At 43.2% G+C, this 15,812-nt stretch overlaps 1 protein-coding gene across 48 annotated transcripts in view; it reads left to right on the top strand.

Annotated features, from left to right (window-relative positions):
• The window catches only part of LOC117892061 (Down syndrome cell adhesion molecule-like protein Dscam2), a 66,212-nt gene that overhangs the window by 882 nt on the left and 49,518 nt on the right, over nucleotides 1-15,812 (top strand). For 46 of the 48 annotated variants that reach the window (XM_034798045.1, XM_034798038.1, XM_034798030.1 and 43 more), the window contains exons 2-3: nucleotides 3,161-3,305; nucleotides 13,758-14,102. In XM_034798045.1, the coding sequence (XP_034653936.1) occupies nucleotides 3,233-3,305; nucleotides 13,758-14,102 (418 nt within the window). In that variant the 5' untranslated portion in view covers nucleotides 3,161-3,232. Of the gene's footprint in view, nucleotides 1-3,160; nucleotides 3,306-13,757; nucleotides 14,103-15,555; nucleotides 15,718-15,812 lie in introns of all 48 variants that reach the window. The other 2 variants (XM_034798032.1, XM_034798021.1) reach the window with 1 other exon arrangement.

Genomic DNA, 15,812 nt, shown 5'->3' with positions numbered 1-15,812 from the left:
TCGAATACATTTTCATTTAGAAATTCCAATCTAGAGAAAATCTATTCGCCTGTGTGAATTTTTCAGCGAATTTTTTTTTCTGCGCATGCGCTCTTTGCCTCTCGCGAAAGCAACTCTGCGGCTGGCTGGCTGCTTCTTGCTGCCTGTGTGTGTTGCAACCTGCTGGCTGGCTGCCTCCTTTGTCCTCTCTATCCCTCGGGCAGGTAGTTTTTCCTCCACTCCACAGTCCACTTTACATTTCGAGCATCTTTTAAGATCCTTCGCAGTTTCCCATCTGGCATACATATTGCCTCGCTCTGGCTTTGCTTTTGTTTCTGTTTGTGTGTGTGTGTGTGTCTGTATGCGTGACTGTGTGAGAGCAACCCCTGCTTAGCCGGGCACCAGCCAGCCAGCAAGCACCATTTCATCTCTGAAATCCCATGCAGCTGCCGCTGCCGCCGCGCTGTAGTTTCCGTTATTTGATTTTGCAAGTGTTGCGCCGCAGACCCTCTCCCTCTCCCCTCTCCCTCTTCTTTGCTCTTCTCTTCTCCACCTTCTTCCTTCGCTGTCTGCTGCTGCTTGCCTGCCATTTCCTTTTTGCTTCTTTCTCACTTTTTGCTCGATTTTATACTCTGCCGGAAGGAGCGCAGTTTTGAGTGTTTAGAATTTGGCACACATTATGGAGGGATATGTGGAAAATACTTAAATACTGTCCGTGGAAATAGTTTAAAATGTTTAATTTTTGCTGGATATGCATAGAATATTCTTGAGGTTTTCCATTGGTTTATTTAATTTTTACTTTTATATCAAACCACGAATAAATAGTTTTTGAAGAGCACTAAAGCGTTCGTTGTGCCACCCCCGCTGGTTCTCCTTCAAAGTTTCTTTCTTTTATTTTTGTCGTCTCTTCATCCTGTTGCTAGGCGGCGCTCGGCTTCTGTTTGGGCGGACTCCCAGCTACCATAGATGGCATCCTGGTCGCATATGATGCTTGCCTTTCACTCAAAATCATCTGTTGGTAGTTCCACGGATCGCCTGCGATGCCAAATATTGATTTTAGCCGTTGGCCTTTCAGCACAGAACACAAAAGGTTAAAGTGAACAAAGGCGGACAAACACGGATGAGGCACCAAATAAATACTCGTGTGTTCCTTTTGTTTCTGCCTCTGTGGCACTTGACTCTCAATTGGGGGGCGCAGTGCGGAAAGCCATCGCTGCCGCTGTCCGCGTATGGGTCACAGCGACTGGGATTCTGGGGTACTATCTGGGAACTGGGCGAGTCGGAAACTGCAAAAACTGGACAATGGACAGTCCATTGCTGTCTGATGTACGTGGCCCTGCATTGGGCCACTGCACTTTGCCAGCCCAGACAGTGGCCCCCATCCGTCTACGCCCCATCCCATCCTCTGCCCCTGGAACCATTTATTGGCTCGTCACCCCAATTTTAGTTGCAAATTCAGGCAGACGAGCAAAATAATATGAACGAATGAGTAATGTAAAAATACATACGAATATGCTTGAGTTTCGTTGATTTTACCACGCGATTGCCCAAACGGATCTGCTCAGAGCACGAGGGGTTGACTGGCTATATACTTATAGTTGTACATATGTACACAAAGTAGATGGGTGCGACTCTTGACTGATTACCAGATGTTTTCTAAATTTTGCCTCATTCGAGTGGCAGAATCGTTTACGAGATGGGAGCGTCTCTCACAGGCAAGAGCCAACCCCGAGATGCATGAGTCACGAGAAGCACTCAGAAGCTTTTTTTTAAGCTTTAGGAACTTCCTTTAAAACGGGAAACTACTACAGCTACTAGTTAATAAAGTGTTCCTTTGTTAGAGGGGAACTACTACTGCGAACAAGGGTAAATGTTACTCTCTCTCGGGACCTCTTTGTGGTGTGTTCTCAACCAGAACAAACCCTACTATGCATATCTATCCTACAGCAGATCCACACCCTCTGCTGCATAGTGTAAAAGTCCTATGATCCACACCCTCTCGCTGGTAGTGCCAAAGTCCCATGAGCAGCTGCTCAACCCCCTTGTGGAAAGAATGCTGCAGAAGTTCATTAAATCAATTGAAAAGCTAACATTTGTTGAGCAGGCCACGTGCGGAGTTTTACGGGCTTAAGTACGCCTGCGCAACCCTCAGAGAAAGAACAGAGAAACGGCATAAACACACACACACACACACATATGTATGTATATGTATTCATTTATTTCTGCCAGTTATGTCTTCAATTGAAAGTAAAATAAGAAACGTAATTCATTGACTGAGCGAATGAAGGAATCCACTTAAGCGTTAATTAACGCGCTAAAAAGCCAAGCAAATTGCTCTGGAATCTATTTCTATAGCTACAAATGTGTCCGTGTATCTGTTCATCCATCTATCTGCTGGCTATCTCTTGGATTAAAGTGAGTGGCGGAGGAGAAGCTGCTACTCTGTCCCAGGGGCCTCATGTCAGGCAGAGCGGGGCAGGGCAGACAGACAAACCAACACACAAGAATTGTGGAATCGTGACTTCCTGCCTGTCATAAAATATATAAGCAATGCGGATAAGGGGGGTGGTGCTTGTGGGGGGAAACGCGTGACATTTTATGGATAGCAGAAGGCAGAAAAATATGAAGTTGTCGCCTTCCGATCGGTCGTCGGAGTGTTTGGCCATTTGCGGTTTAATTAATGACACTGCCACATCCCCAGCCACATCGTTGCCTTCTGTCTTCTGCCACTTGCCTTTGGTTCATTCTTTCATTCATTCATTTGCACTTCTATTCCATTTGCTAAACGCTTTTTTATGGCTTTGTTAATACTTTTGGTTGCCACTGACAGGGCAGATGGAGCTGAAATACTCATAAAATATATCCAGGGATATCTTTAATACTAGGAATTTACTTCCCCAAGGCATGACTCAGTTTTCCCTTGCAATATTTAACATTTTTAACCCCTTTTAGGGGTATATATTCCACCCCTTTGCAATGTGAGGTGCACTCAGGTGGGTGGACTGTGCTGGCCCTGGTCCCTAATCAAATTACTTGCATTTCATTGGCAACCAACGAACGAGCGAGCTCTAGTGTGAATGTAAATAAAATCAATATTGTTGCCAGCATAAAGAACACAAAACATTCTGAATTTACTTTTTGCAAAACTAATAACATCTTTTCTATACTTTCCAACTTGCAGATCAATTCCATATCGAATCAAATCGATACGCGTCCATCACAGAGAGCAGGAGAACACCCGCTGAGCGGAAATATGGCCTATACTATGGATATGGCCAACGAACGCCACAAATGGCTAATGCTGTACGCAGCTGTTGCCCTATTGGGTGAGTAATGAATCAATTTTCTATTTGCTGTTCCACTCATTTTCCATGCGGTTAAATTATTACAAAAAATAGATACAATTGGATGCCGATACGAATTTAGCTGGAATTCTGGAAACTATAGATGCAGTCTTCGACTCAGAAATCAGAAAAAATATCCATGTCTCACCGTTCTTCTGGCTACAGTCTTCCAGCCACTGACATTCCTTTTATCTAGTTCTACTATCTACTATCCAGTTCTTTCTTTTGTGTTGAAATTGAAGTTTGTTTTCTCTGTAAATTCTTCACTCTAACTGCACTCTGACTGCAGTTTCGGTTTCGTTTTCGTTTTCATTTTCGTTCTGCATTCTGTTATCGCTGTTGACACATTCTGTGCTTTGTTGCTGCTGCTCCTGCCTGTGGATTTTCCCGAGCATTTTCATGCATTTTTAATTGCGTTTACTTAACATTTACATTGGCTCTTCCATTGGAACGCCACTTTTGCTGACTGTTTACCCGCTTCTGTCTGTCTCTCTGTGGATTGTATCTTTGTATCATTTGGTGCCTGCATGTGGCTTACGCTGCTGCTGGCGGGCAGATAAACTTGCTGCTGCGGTTCATTGCCTCATTCGTCCGGGAAATCTTGTTGCGGCATGAGGCAAGGGGTGGAAGGTGGGTGGGTTATGGTGGGGGGCGCCATGAGTGGGTCAGACATGAGGCTGGGTCCAAGGCAAGATGTGTGCCATGCCCAGATATGCACATGGAAACCTCTTCTCAATGGGTTTATCTTCAAGTAGAAATATCAGTCGTTCTTGGAACAAGTCTGCCACTTTTTATGTATGTATGAATGATTGGAGATTAAAGAAAAGTAAATACAATAACATAAAATGAGTAAGCGATGAATTATTCATTACTCTTGGTATTTCCTTAAAGGCATTCATGGTTCAGTTTTCGCTTTAGCTCAGTGTTTGCCTGGGAACCAATTGAAAAGTGCAATCTAATATATAAGATATTTACATATATTTGTACATAATACATATTTGGGTTCTGTTATCAGACGCACCAATTTAGGGGCTTGAGCCTTATAGAGCAAACTCTTTATGCTGTGCCAATGCCGTGCCCATATTTAAATTACAAATTCCATATTCATGAATCCACAAATTTGCATCAAATTTAAAGCACACCAAAATTTAGATCAAAATTCAAATATGCGTCCACAATCAATGCTAAAAATATAGCAAATAAAATACATTCAACTTTTAATGTAAAAACGACTTTGTCGTCTGGTGTGAGTGTACAGAAATGTTCATTACGTGACTTGTGGTACGCGAGGGGCATACCAAAACAGGCAACAGAAATCGAAATTGTATCAAATTTCCTTGCCAAAAATTCTGCTTTTGCTGCTGGTTGTTCTGTAAATTGATTGAGGCTGGAAACTTCAAGAAAGATTTAATTTAAATGATGCACAAGCACACCGCTTGCTACTATCTGCAAGTGACAAAAGCTTTTGAGCTGTCCGCCTGCTGCCTCGTCTTGCGTCTTGATTGTGCCCGGGTCATCATTCAATTGAAATTGATTAAAAACAATTTTGCGCCAATTTGTATTGCTTTTTTATTATTGTTATTATGATGCGAGTATGTCCATGGTTATTTATTGAAACGTTCCGCCAGAGCATACTCCAATATGCTCGCATGTAATGCGAAAACTGAACATTAAATGGGATTTATTATTGTACAAGTTGAATGGGAAAGTTTGAAATGTTTTGTTTCTGGCAGCAACTTTGTTTTGCTTTCGTCTGCCGACTGCTGCTGTCTGCTGCCTGCAGTGGCAGTGCCAACGCATTTAATTTGCAATTTCATTCAATTCAATTGGAATTCAAGCAGCGCGAACACACTCACACAGGAAACATTGTAATGGAGCTCAAGAAATGATGAAAGACCTGCCCGAAGAATGAATACCCTCACTGGAGGTTGTTTCTATGGCAGAAATATGAAACGAATGTGGAGTCTACAGAGAAACAAAAGATATTCCATCACTGCAGGCAAGAAAGGAAGCATAAATCCCGTTCAAGTCTCCGGAATTCTCTTTTGTAGTCGAGCCACGCATCATGTCGTATAAATGGTGGCCCTCTTGCAGGGTATGTTACACAAACAAAAAGATAAACAGGAAGCAAACAATTGATGTCAGCCCATGTGTGCGAATCAAATGGAATATATGTACATATGAAGCTTTATCGTAGGCAAAGCTCCCGCTCTCCCTCTCTCGCGAGCATAAAGCTTCTGGTTCTTGCGCTCTTCCACTATGCCATTGCATTTTTGGATTGCATTGCATTGCCTTCCACTCTGATAAGAGCGAAGATCTCTGAGAGGGCCACTTATCAATTGGGTCACTTACCGCTCCACGCTATCGTTGGAATCTTTCTCTCTTTCCTTCAGAGATTACAAAAAGATCGAGCAAGCACTCGTAAACATGACAGAGATCACTAGGGGGAGAGATCACTGAACCAGAGGCCCCACACCTCACACCAGGGGAGAAGACTATTTCTGGGGCTGGAAGAAAGGAGCCGAAATGAGATGAGATGTTGGATTGGAGAAGAGCGGAGACATGCGTATAATTACAAATGATTGATGTACCCTAGTCGTCCCCTCGTCTGGACAGTTCCTAGGTCTACTCTGCAGCATCCTCCTCATCTTTCTGCTGCTCTTCCTGCTTCCATGTGTTATGATACCTCCGACGATTGAGGCACAGCACACACAGACCTGCGGAAGGGGGCCCCGAGTGGCGTAAGAAGAGCCGCAGCTGTGGATGGTTCAATAGAATTTTGCTTCCCCATCTTAATGGCCTCTCGCTGTACGTATTATTATTAGTTGAACAACCGCAGGAATGCCTCTACAGATCCAGGCATAGACATTCGAGTAATCTACAACTGACGTCATCATGCAGTCGCAATTTTCTGTTTTATGAGCCATTGCAGGCAGCCTACTTTTCCCCGCATTTGCACTACTCATAGTTCAAAAGTTGTTTGTCAACTTCTCTGTGGAGAATGGAGTAGAATTGGCAGCGAATTGGCTGCCAGACGGAGCAACTTTTTCGATAATTGTGTAAATAATTGGCATATAATGAAGCTGAAAATTGGCAACACACGAGAATCGTGGCATGCAGCTCTCCAAAAGAAAACGCTTCAATTTAGATACTTCAAAGAATCGAGCGCTGTGCTTTGCTCGCTTTTTCTCTACATTCTTAACAAGTCCACACGAAAGACATGACAGCCCGAAGGGGGCACCATTAAAAGCATTTGTCATACACACAAAATTCTATGGGACTCTCCTTAAGTGCTTCTGGCTGAAACAAAACTTGAAAATATCTATCTGTGCATGCTGTAAATATAAAAAGTATTTTGTAAACTCGAAATATTTTACGACTTGCCTGCAAATCTCTACAATTTATGGGGTTTTTTTTAAGATACTTACTTAAGTGGGTGCAACATTTAGTAGGGAAAGCTGAAAAATTCTAATTTTTATGGACTCGAAAAAACGGCAACGTTGCTTTTCACCCTCCGTCAACCCTTCGCACTCTGTCACCTCACTCTCACTCTCTCTCTCACCCTTCTTATATAGTGAGAGAGAGGGAGAGTGAGAGACTAACGAAAACTTGTGAAAAATGGAAATTGTTTTTATCCAGTTAAGATTTGCTCTAAATTTTGGGGTCATGCACTTTTTGATTTCAAAGACAGTCCCCCAGTGGGAGAGTGGATATAGGACTGCACAGAGAGGGCGAGCACTTGCTCCTCCCCTGCCATTCTGTAATAACTAAAAGCACTCCGTCGACACGCACAAATCTCCTCTCTGCCAAACATTATCCCTCATCCCTCTCTCTCTCTCTCTCTCTCTCTCCGACTGGGTGTCCGTCCCTCATCACGTTGGGTGTAAAAATATTATTATACTTATTTATGTCTCTGCCTGCGCTCGGAAAAGCGTATTTGGAGCGAGAAGGCGCTGTTGCCGCACTTCACAGAGTCCCTGGAACGCAAAGGGACTCAACCTCGTTGCTCGCATTAGGTGGGGCCAGGGATGGGATGAATGGGTGGGTGTTGTTGTTGGGTGTTTATACCGTTTTGTGTTGGATTTTAAGGGGCCAGTGGTTGACCGTTTTACACTGCTTATTCCCCCCTTTAAATAGCTTTGATTTAAGGTTAACTTTGCCTGAAATATAAATTTCCATATTTTATATGGCGTTAAATTGAAAATTCTTTTATCTTCAAAACACAAGGCAGAGGAATCTCAAAAATCAAGCCGATTCGGTGGAAGAGTTGGAGCGAAGCGGGTGAAATGATTAACATCGGGTTTGGCGCCCCCTAAAAATGGAATCAAGCCATCATAATAATTTGTAAAATATGTTGATTATTGGCCTCACCCATCCACCAGTTCTTCTCGCTTCACGCTCCTCCTTCATTCCTTCACATGCCGAACCCCAATTTCAGAACGAGGCGACACTTATCTGGCAGAGACATCATCTACGACGAGCCATGGATGTCTGTACGTCCAGGCATGTTGCTCCCTCTCGTCATCTCTTACCTTTTCATATGTACAGCTGTGAAAAAAATAATAGCACCACCACCACAAGCAATTTTCAAATAGTTGCCCAACTCACATTTTTAACTTTAAGGAAACTTTAAGCACATTTTTAGAAAGGGAAGACTCTTACAAATCTGGGAACAACAAAAAAAATCACCTTTTTTGTAAGACTTTTAAGTTATTTAAGGAACTTTAGAGAAACTCGTAAAATTAGGCGAAAAAAATAATAGCACCACTTTTGAAAAATGGATTTAAAATTTAAAAAATGACCAACAAGTAATGAATTTCTTAGTTAACACTTTTGAACTATTAATTCTAAATCAATATTTATCATTCAAGATTTAGTTCAGTGTCCTATTTTGGCAACATTAGCTGCGCAGCGTCTTGGCATGGAATCCACTAAGTCCAGGCATAGCTTTTGGGGAGCTTTGGACCAGGACTCTTAAATTTGTTCTCAAAGTGATCCGACAGTGGTTGGTTTGGAATCAGCAACTGCCTTCTGGACGTCGGACCACAGATTTTCAATCGGTTTTATGTCAGGCGACTGTGCAGGCCACTTTAACACGTTCAGTGTTGGCCCTGAACCATTCCTTTGCTTTCATGCTGGGGCTATTTTCCGTTTGAAAGACCCATACGAGTGGAATTTCGTATTCTGCAAAGGGTAGCATTACTGTCTCCATGAAATTCAAGGACACGTGCTGATCCATGATGGTTTATAGTCAATGCATTGGCCCTACTTCATAGTAAGAGAATCAGGCCCATACCATTAAATTCAACCTTTTATTTTAAATGGTTTTCTTTGGTGTACTGGTGTTCCTTGAACGTCTTAAGTATGATCGAGATCCCTTTTCAGTAAATAAAACACTTTTTACTCATCTGACATTAAAATTTATGCGCCATTATAGGGATGTTCAATTGGCATGCTCCCTTGCAAAAATCATGTGCTTAGTAATTTGCCTGGCGTTTAAAAGTGCGATTTTTTTTGGGCAGCAGGCTTTTAGGCTATGTTGTCTAAGTTATTTCCAAACTTTTTAGCCCATCGCTTTTATTTTAAGCTCTTTTTTTAAGCTCCATAGCAGGCTTGAAGGGAACCTTCTTGCTCTCGCGAATCAGCCTTTTGACCCCAAAAGGGGTCATAGATCGTTTTCATCCACGTGTTTTACACTTTTCTTCATAGTTTAAGGCGTTTTTAATAATTTTATTGAAACTGCCTACCAATTGACCAAATTCTCTGTAAGTTTTTACGTCAAACATAAATTTTTTGCAAGGGTCGCGCTTTTTCGCATTTCAGAGCTTTCCACGTATTATTGTAATGATTATTATTAGCTTTTATGATAGAAACAATGAAATATTAGTTAAAACTAATAAATACGTGGTTTATACAAAGTCAATTCCGCGAAATTACGGATATTCACTTAAAATAGTGCTAACGGTGCTATTATTTTTTTCGCCATATTCGTGGTATTTTTTCGTAAAGTTAAAAAAAAAAATATAAAGACAGAATTTTGAAGAAAGGCAACACTTTGTTTGTTAATGGGGAGAACTTAACTATATGAAAAAACTAAAAATTTAAAAAAATCGCAACAGTAATTGCTTTTTTTTTGTCCAAGAACAAAATGTGTTGTAGTGGTGCTATTATTTTTTTCGCAACTGTATGTCGTTTTTTCCCCCTGCCTGAGTCACGTTTCGTCATTTTTGGGGGCTGCCAACTTGTCCATCGTGTTTCAGTGTATCATTCGCATCTCCACAATCTGCAGGGCAGGCTACAACAAAAAAGTTCCATTGTGAATTACGAGTAAATGTACAGTACAAACATACATACATATGTACATACATATTTACATATATTTATCTGTACGTATGTTTATGTATTTTTAACAAGTCTTTTTGCGTCTGGCTTAATTAATGCGCCGGCGACGGTGACGACGTCAACTCGATTCAATATGCAAAGCGCATACGATATGCTTCTTTTGGTCTTCCTCAACTTCATCCTCATCCTCGCTTCTTCTACATTTTCTTTGTCTCCCACTGTCTTCTGTCGTTGGCTCCTTGGATCTCTCTTCAACGCCAAATGCATTCCCCAGCATGACGCAGATTGTGCACGTGTGCTGGCTGTCGTTGTCTGCTCTCCGGTCTTACGCTCTTCTGCTGCTTTCTCTGGCTACCTGCTGCCTGGCCTCGGCTGGCGTAACTGTTGTTGTGCAACGCTTTCAATTAGACAGCAAATCCACCCTCAAGCCATTCTTTTTAGCTCTCCTTCTGTCACCCACATTTGTGGGTCGCTCGCTCTCTCTCTCCCACTGCTCCCTTTCTAGTAAAAGCTGGTCAGGCACAGTGGAATGGAAAGCTTAGTATACATGTTGTCCACCATTGCTCCACGCTTTGTTGTCGTACTTTGACTGTATCCCACTGTGCGGAGCCATCTACTGTCTGTCAAATCATCATCATCGTGCCAGCAGCAGAAACAGTAGCATCATCATCATCCCCCACTGAACCCCACGTGGTCCGTGCTGCTCCACTTTTTGTTCTCCTGTGTCGCCTTAACGGTGCCTGTCTGTCTGTCTGTCTCTCTCTCACGTGTCGTCTGCGGCTGCGGTTTGTTGCGGTTATTCTGCCTGTTGTTGTCACCTTCTGTCAGCAGCGTGGCAGCTCACTCTGACATCTTGTGTCCACGCAGAGGTGGGACAGGTTGGGTTGCGAGGTGTCTGCCTGCGCGGTAATTGAGTGTCTGGACAAAGTTGGAGAAGTGTGTGGGCAGGACACGACTGCAATTATCTGTGTCACGCATTACCTAATTATTTGTACGAGTTCTTGTAGAGTGCTTAGAGGGTATGCTGTAGGAATTCTGCTGTAGGAATTCAATTTCGATCTACAGAAAATCATTCTCAATGGATATTAACTTTTCCATTTGGACCAGCACATAATTGTTCATATTTTGTGGACTTAACTGTGTGTGTGGGTAAACGCCACACGATTCGCATGAATGAGTGTGGGTGTGTGGGTACCGTACCCGTACCAGTATCGTATCGTACCGCTGACATTGAGATACCTGTTCTGATCTGCCGGCTCTTTCGAACAGCTGTCGGACTGGTTTCTGTACCTCTCGCAGAGCAGATGTTTCTTTCAGCGACACGAAATTCCATCGAAATGGTTGAGATTCATTGCATGCAACACCAGAAGGTACTCACTCCTATTATGTGGAATCGTATTGGTTTGGGGGGTTTGGCTGGACATTAATTGTTCCCCATATGGTGGTCGCTGGTCGTGCGTGTGTTTATTTTCCGACCTCGATGACAAGAGTGCGTGATGAGGAGGCGTTCCGTTGGGTGGGGCCTGCCGTGTCGCGTGTGTGTGTGCTTATTGAACTCTTATTCCCTTTGTTTTTGTTTAGACGGAAGTTATTAATTTCCAATTTGCCTTTACATGAGGTGCCAAGGGTTTTGTGTATGTCTGGAAATGGGTTAATTAGTGGAACGGAAGCAGTTCGTGATGAGGAGAAGGAGGAGGGCTTTATATTCGAACCCTTTTGTGGCTGTCGAATTCGATGTTCAATATTTGTTTACTTTTCTTGAGCTTTCGACGCCGTAATTTGACACTTCTGGAATTGCGTGTCGCCTCGTTTCTTCTCTTCTCTGTTCCCTTCTATTGTTGTTTGTGGTATTAGTCATTCCATTACCCCCTGACAAAGCTTAATCTACTCTTTCTTTCTCTCTCTCTTGCTCTGCTGTGGCTTTTGTTTATTTGCTATTCGTCGCGGCTACTGTGTGCTGTGTTGACCCAAGACGAGTGCTAAACATTTGAGAGGCTGCCGACTTGAGACTGAGTCACTTCCAAGACCCCCTTTCAGGCTTTTGATGCAGTGCATAATGTTGACCTTAGTTGGAATCAACAATCATCATCATCATCGTCTTGTGCAAATTGCCTGCATAAGTGGAAAATAGCGCGTTTATTTCAGACAAAAACATAGTTTTGAGTGCTTCATTAAGCCGAGCACAGAGAGGGGGAGAGAGAGAGCAGAGAGCTTTGCTGTCTCCAGGTTTTGCTTTGCTTTGCTTTTGCCTTTGCTTTATTAGCTTTTTGGTTCGCTGTGTTAAATGGCGGCTACTTTTTTGCCACTTCAACCGGTTTCGTTCTGTGAATTCTGTTGTTGTTGGTTTAAGGTAAGCTTCAAACTTTTGGCAATAACAAAAAGCACCTGCTGCTATTCCTCTTGGGGGGAAGCTGCAGAAGACAAAAGGAAACAAAAATAAAAAGAAGAAGCAGGTGCAATGCGAAAATCTGGTTGAAAGACGAATTGGACAGCGCGCGAACTCTGCAGCAAGTGGAGGTAGAGTAAAAGCAAAGCCTAAAAGAGAAGAAAGAAGCAAAAGACAATCAAAATATTTGCTTAAAGAGCAAATCTCTTTATGGAAATTACTCACAATAGAATTAATAAGACGAAAGAGAGTCAGTAGAAAGGGATAAAATAACGTTTGAGTGGAAACGGAAACAGAGAAGCAGAAAGAAAGAAAGCGATAAAAATCTTAATTTCCCCTTTTTCACATCCTTTGTGTCGCATGTTTATCTTCCCCCTCCTGTCGATTGATCAGTTGCAAGAACAGCTGCAAAATATTATTTTCAATTGCGTATTTTATTCTTTCCGCACGCTCATTCCTCTTCCTCGTTTTGCGCACATCTTTTTGCACGCTTTGCTCGCGCTCTCTCGCTCTCGCTGCCCGTATGGCAAGCACATGTTGAATCTGATATGAGCGTGCCTGTGTGTGTGTGTGTGTGTGAATGCAGAGCCATTCAAGTACAGTGGGGCTTAAAATTAAATGGCAGTTTGAAGTTGAATCTGGTGGCATTATTTATATTACGCATTTTATGTTTGAAAGGAAAATTCATTAAATGGAAATTACACTTCCTGTCCTCCCCTATTTATGGAACACATTCAACAATTGAGCAATTAATTTGTTAAGCGACAATTCAAAGTAACGCCTCGAAACGTAATTTGTTGGAATTTTTAATGGACACGCACAAGCCTCCAAAAATAGTCAACCAATTGATTCGTTCGTTTTCATTTCATTCCATGATTTTCTTGGGGCAGGAATTCTCATAAATTTCAGAATATTACAACATTGAGTTCCCTGAAACAAGAAATCTGTAGCCTGGGATATTTAATATTACATTTTCCCTTCAGATTACGGTACAAATCGGATTCCCCAACGACATTTCTCCTTCTTCTCACTGTTGGCGCATGGCAGCCAAACAATTTTCTTTGGTAAATAGTTTGCCAAAGCCTAAAATATCCCCAGAGCCGACAAATAGCAGACTCACGCCTCAAGAATTGCATCAAAACCTGACGGGGCGAAGGGGGAATGGGAGACTGTGACAAAGGATAGACACGGGGTGGAGGAAGAGGCAGTGGGACATGGCAGTGCATAAAATTGAATATGGAATCGTTTGCCAGTGCAAAACTGACAGCAGTAACGGCAGGAAGGGGCTTGGGGGTCTGGCAAAAGTGTCAACGAACGATTTTTGCCTTGTGCCTGCCTGTGCCTGGGCCTGGGCCTAGGCCTTTTGTCTGCCAGCAAAAGTTGTGTCTGGAAAAAACTAAAATAACATAAAAGAGCTTTTGTTGTTGGCACTCGGGATTGCCCGGTTGAGAGAGTCGCTGATCCGTGGCACTCAATTGTCAAACAGCAAAGGTGGAAAACAATAGACAAACTGTTGACATGGATCATGGACATGGACATGGACATGGACATGGCTATGAATACAGAAAAGTACTCCACCACGTACACCTACTCCACCCATCAATGCACTTCCGTTGCGGAAGTTCTACGCTACCATTCTGTTTGTATTTCTAATAACTAATTTGTCTCTCTCTCTCTCTCTCTCTCTCTCTCTCTCTCCCGCACAGCTTTTGCCAGTCAAACTCTGGCTGCCAATCCACCAGATGCCGACCAGAAGGGACCCGTTTTCCTCAAAGAGCCCACCAATCGCATTGACTTTTCGAACTCCACCGGCGCCGAGATCGAGTGCAAGGCCAGCGGCAATCCCATGCCCGAGATTATCTGGATACGCAGCGATGGCACAGCCGTGGGCGATGTGCCCGGCCTGCGACAGATCTCATCCGACGGCAAGCTGGTCTTTCCGCCCTTCCGCGCCGAGGACTACCGCCAGGAGGTGCACGCTCAGGTCTACGCTTGTTTGGCCCGCAACCAGTTTGGATCCATCATATCACGGGATGTGCATGTGCGAGCCGGTAAGTTGAGCGGTTACTTGGCTAAGCGAAGGGCAGTGCAAGGTGTGGAATAAAATTAAAGTTGGTAGAGATTCCATTTGCAGGGAGAATGTAATACAATATTTTGCAATGAAACAGCTAAAGAAATCCATTAGAAAATATCAAAGAAACACTCAGAGAAAAATGGCAAAGTAAAGTCAGACAAGAAATGCTAAAATTCACTTGGAAAAAAAAAAAATATATACATATATATATTTAATCTATGGGAAAAATGATTCCAAAAATGTTTAAAAATATATTTTTTTTCTGTCCTGCTTTAAAACTTAAATTAAATGAATTAGCAAATATTTGAAAAGAAAATCCAACTCTTAAACACTTGCACTGCCCTCCGCTTAACATTTCTACTCAAAGTTTTCAGCTGAAATCCCCCCCGCAACCATCCGATGATCGATCGACGTTGGCGAGTTTCGTTTCACTTTGACCGCCCGCCGCCTATCGTCGTTGGGGATTTTTTTCTTCCACTGTTTTGCAGTTACATTATCGGCAATTAAAAATGAATTTTCCTTGGATTTAGCTGCAAATGTTTTCCACGCGCTTTCATTTTCACACACACACACACGAGTACTCGTTCAGACATTCGTTTGCAGAGTTTTTTCGCAATGTTCATTGGAATTTAATGCAAGTTGGCATTTTCACTTTAATCGGTTTGCCGCTTCGCTTCATCTCCTCTGCTGTCAGCCACTTGAAGTGTTTTGTTGGCAACTGTACTTGCCACTTGACAGCTCAGCTTCCTGCGGTGATGCAATTGTCACTTGGCCACAGTTCTGGCTGTGTGTGCGGGGGAGGTGGCTTATCGAGTTATAGGGCCAGACAGCCGCGTCCCTTGGCCCCGTCGGTTACTTCCGCTTCCATGGAGCGACGCCTAAATAGGCCAGCCTTGATTATATTTTAGCTAATTATGTTGGCATCATGCTGGAGAGCAACACACAACTACAACCCCGCTTACTCATCGCCGCTCCATCGGCTGACGTGTTCCCTGGCAATTAGCCAGCCAGCACACCTGAACGGACTCCTCGTTACCTCTGCCCCCAGTCGACCTGTCCCTGTCCCTGTCCCCTCCTTCTCTCTTTCTCGCCTGACATCATTATTGTCGTTTGCTTTCGCTTGCTATTAACCAGGGGAATTTATCATTTTATGCTCATGTTATGTGTGAAGGAAAACGAAGTATGCAGAGAGCCAGCCAGCCCGCTGCTTTTGTCCGGCATGAAATATATCTACGAAGGCCACACAGCAAAACTTTTGCTTAATTGAAATTAACTTGGCCTGTCCAGGCGGCTTAAGAGTGATTATGATAGTTTCGGGTGTTTTTGTTCATTTAATGAGTTTCCAACCAGCCGAACCAAAGAGCACTTCCAGGAATAGGTTTTAGCGTGTGAATGTCACCCGACTCATTCTCCCTTTCCCCACTCTGCAGTGGTTGCCCAGTACTACGAGGCGGATGTGAACAAGGAGCATGTCATACGCGGCAATGCGGCGGTTATCAAGTGTCTGATACCCTCGTTTGTCGCCGATTTCGTTGAGGTTGTCTCCTGGCATGCCGACGAGGAGGAGAGCTACTTTCCGGGCACGGAATACGGTGCGGAATCTAGACAGAATCCATTCCTCTAGCGTTAGATTAGATTGTTTTGGTCTACTAAAAGCATGAATTGGTTCCATCCATCTTTCATCTCT

This window comes from Drosophila subobscura, chromosome E (genome assembly GCF_008121235.1).
Source record: "Drosophila subobscura isolate 14011-0131.10 chromosome E, UCBerk_Dsub_1.0, whole genome shotgun sequence".
NCBI lineage: Eukaryota > Metazoa > Arthropoda > Insecta > Diptera > Drosophilidae > Drosophila > Drosophila subobscura.
The sequence above is the reverse complement of the archived record's forward strand: the minus strand, read 5'-3'. Positions and strand labels throughout refer to the sequence as shown.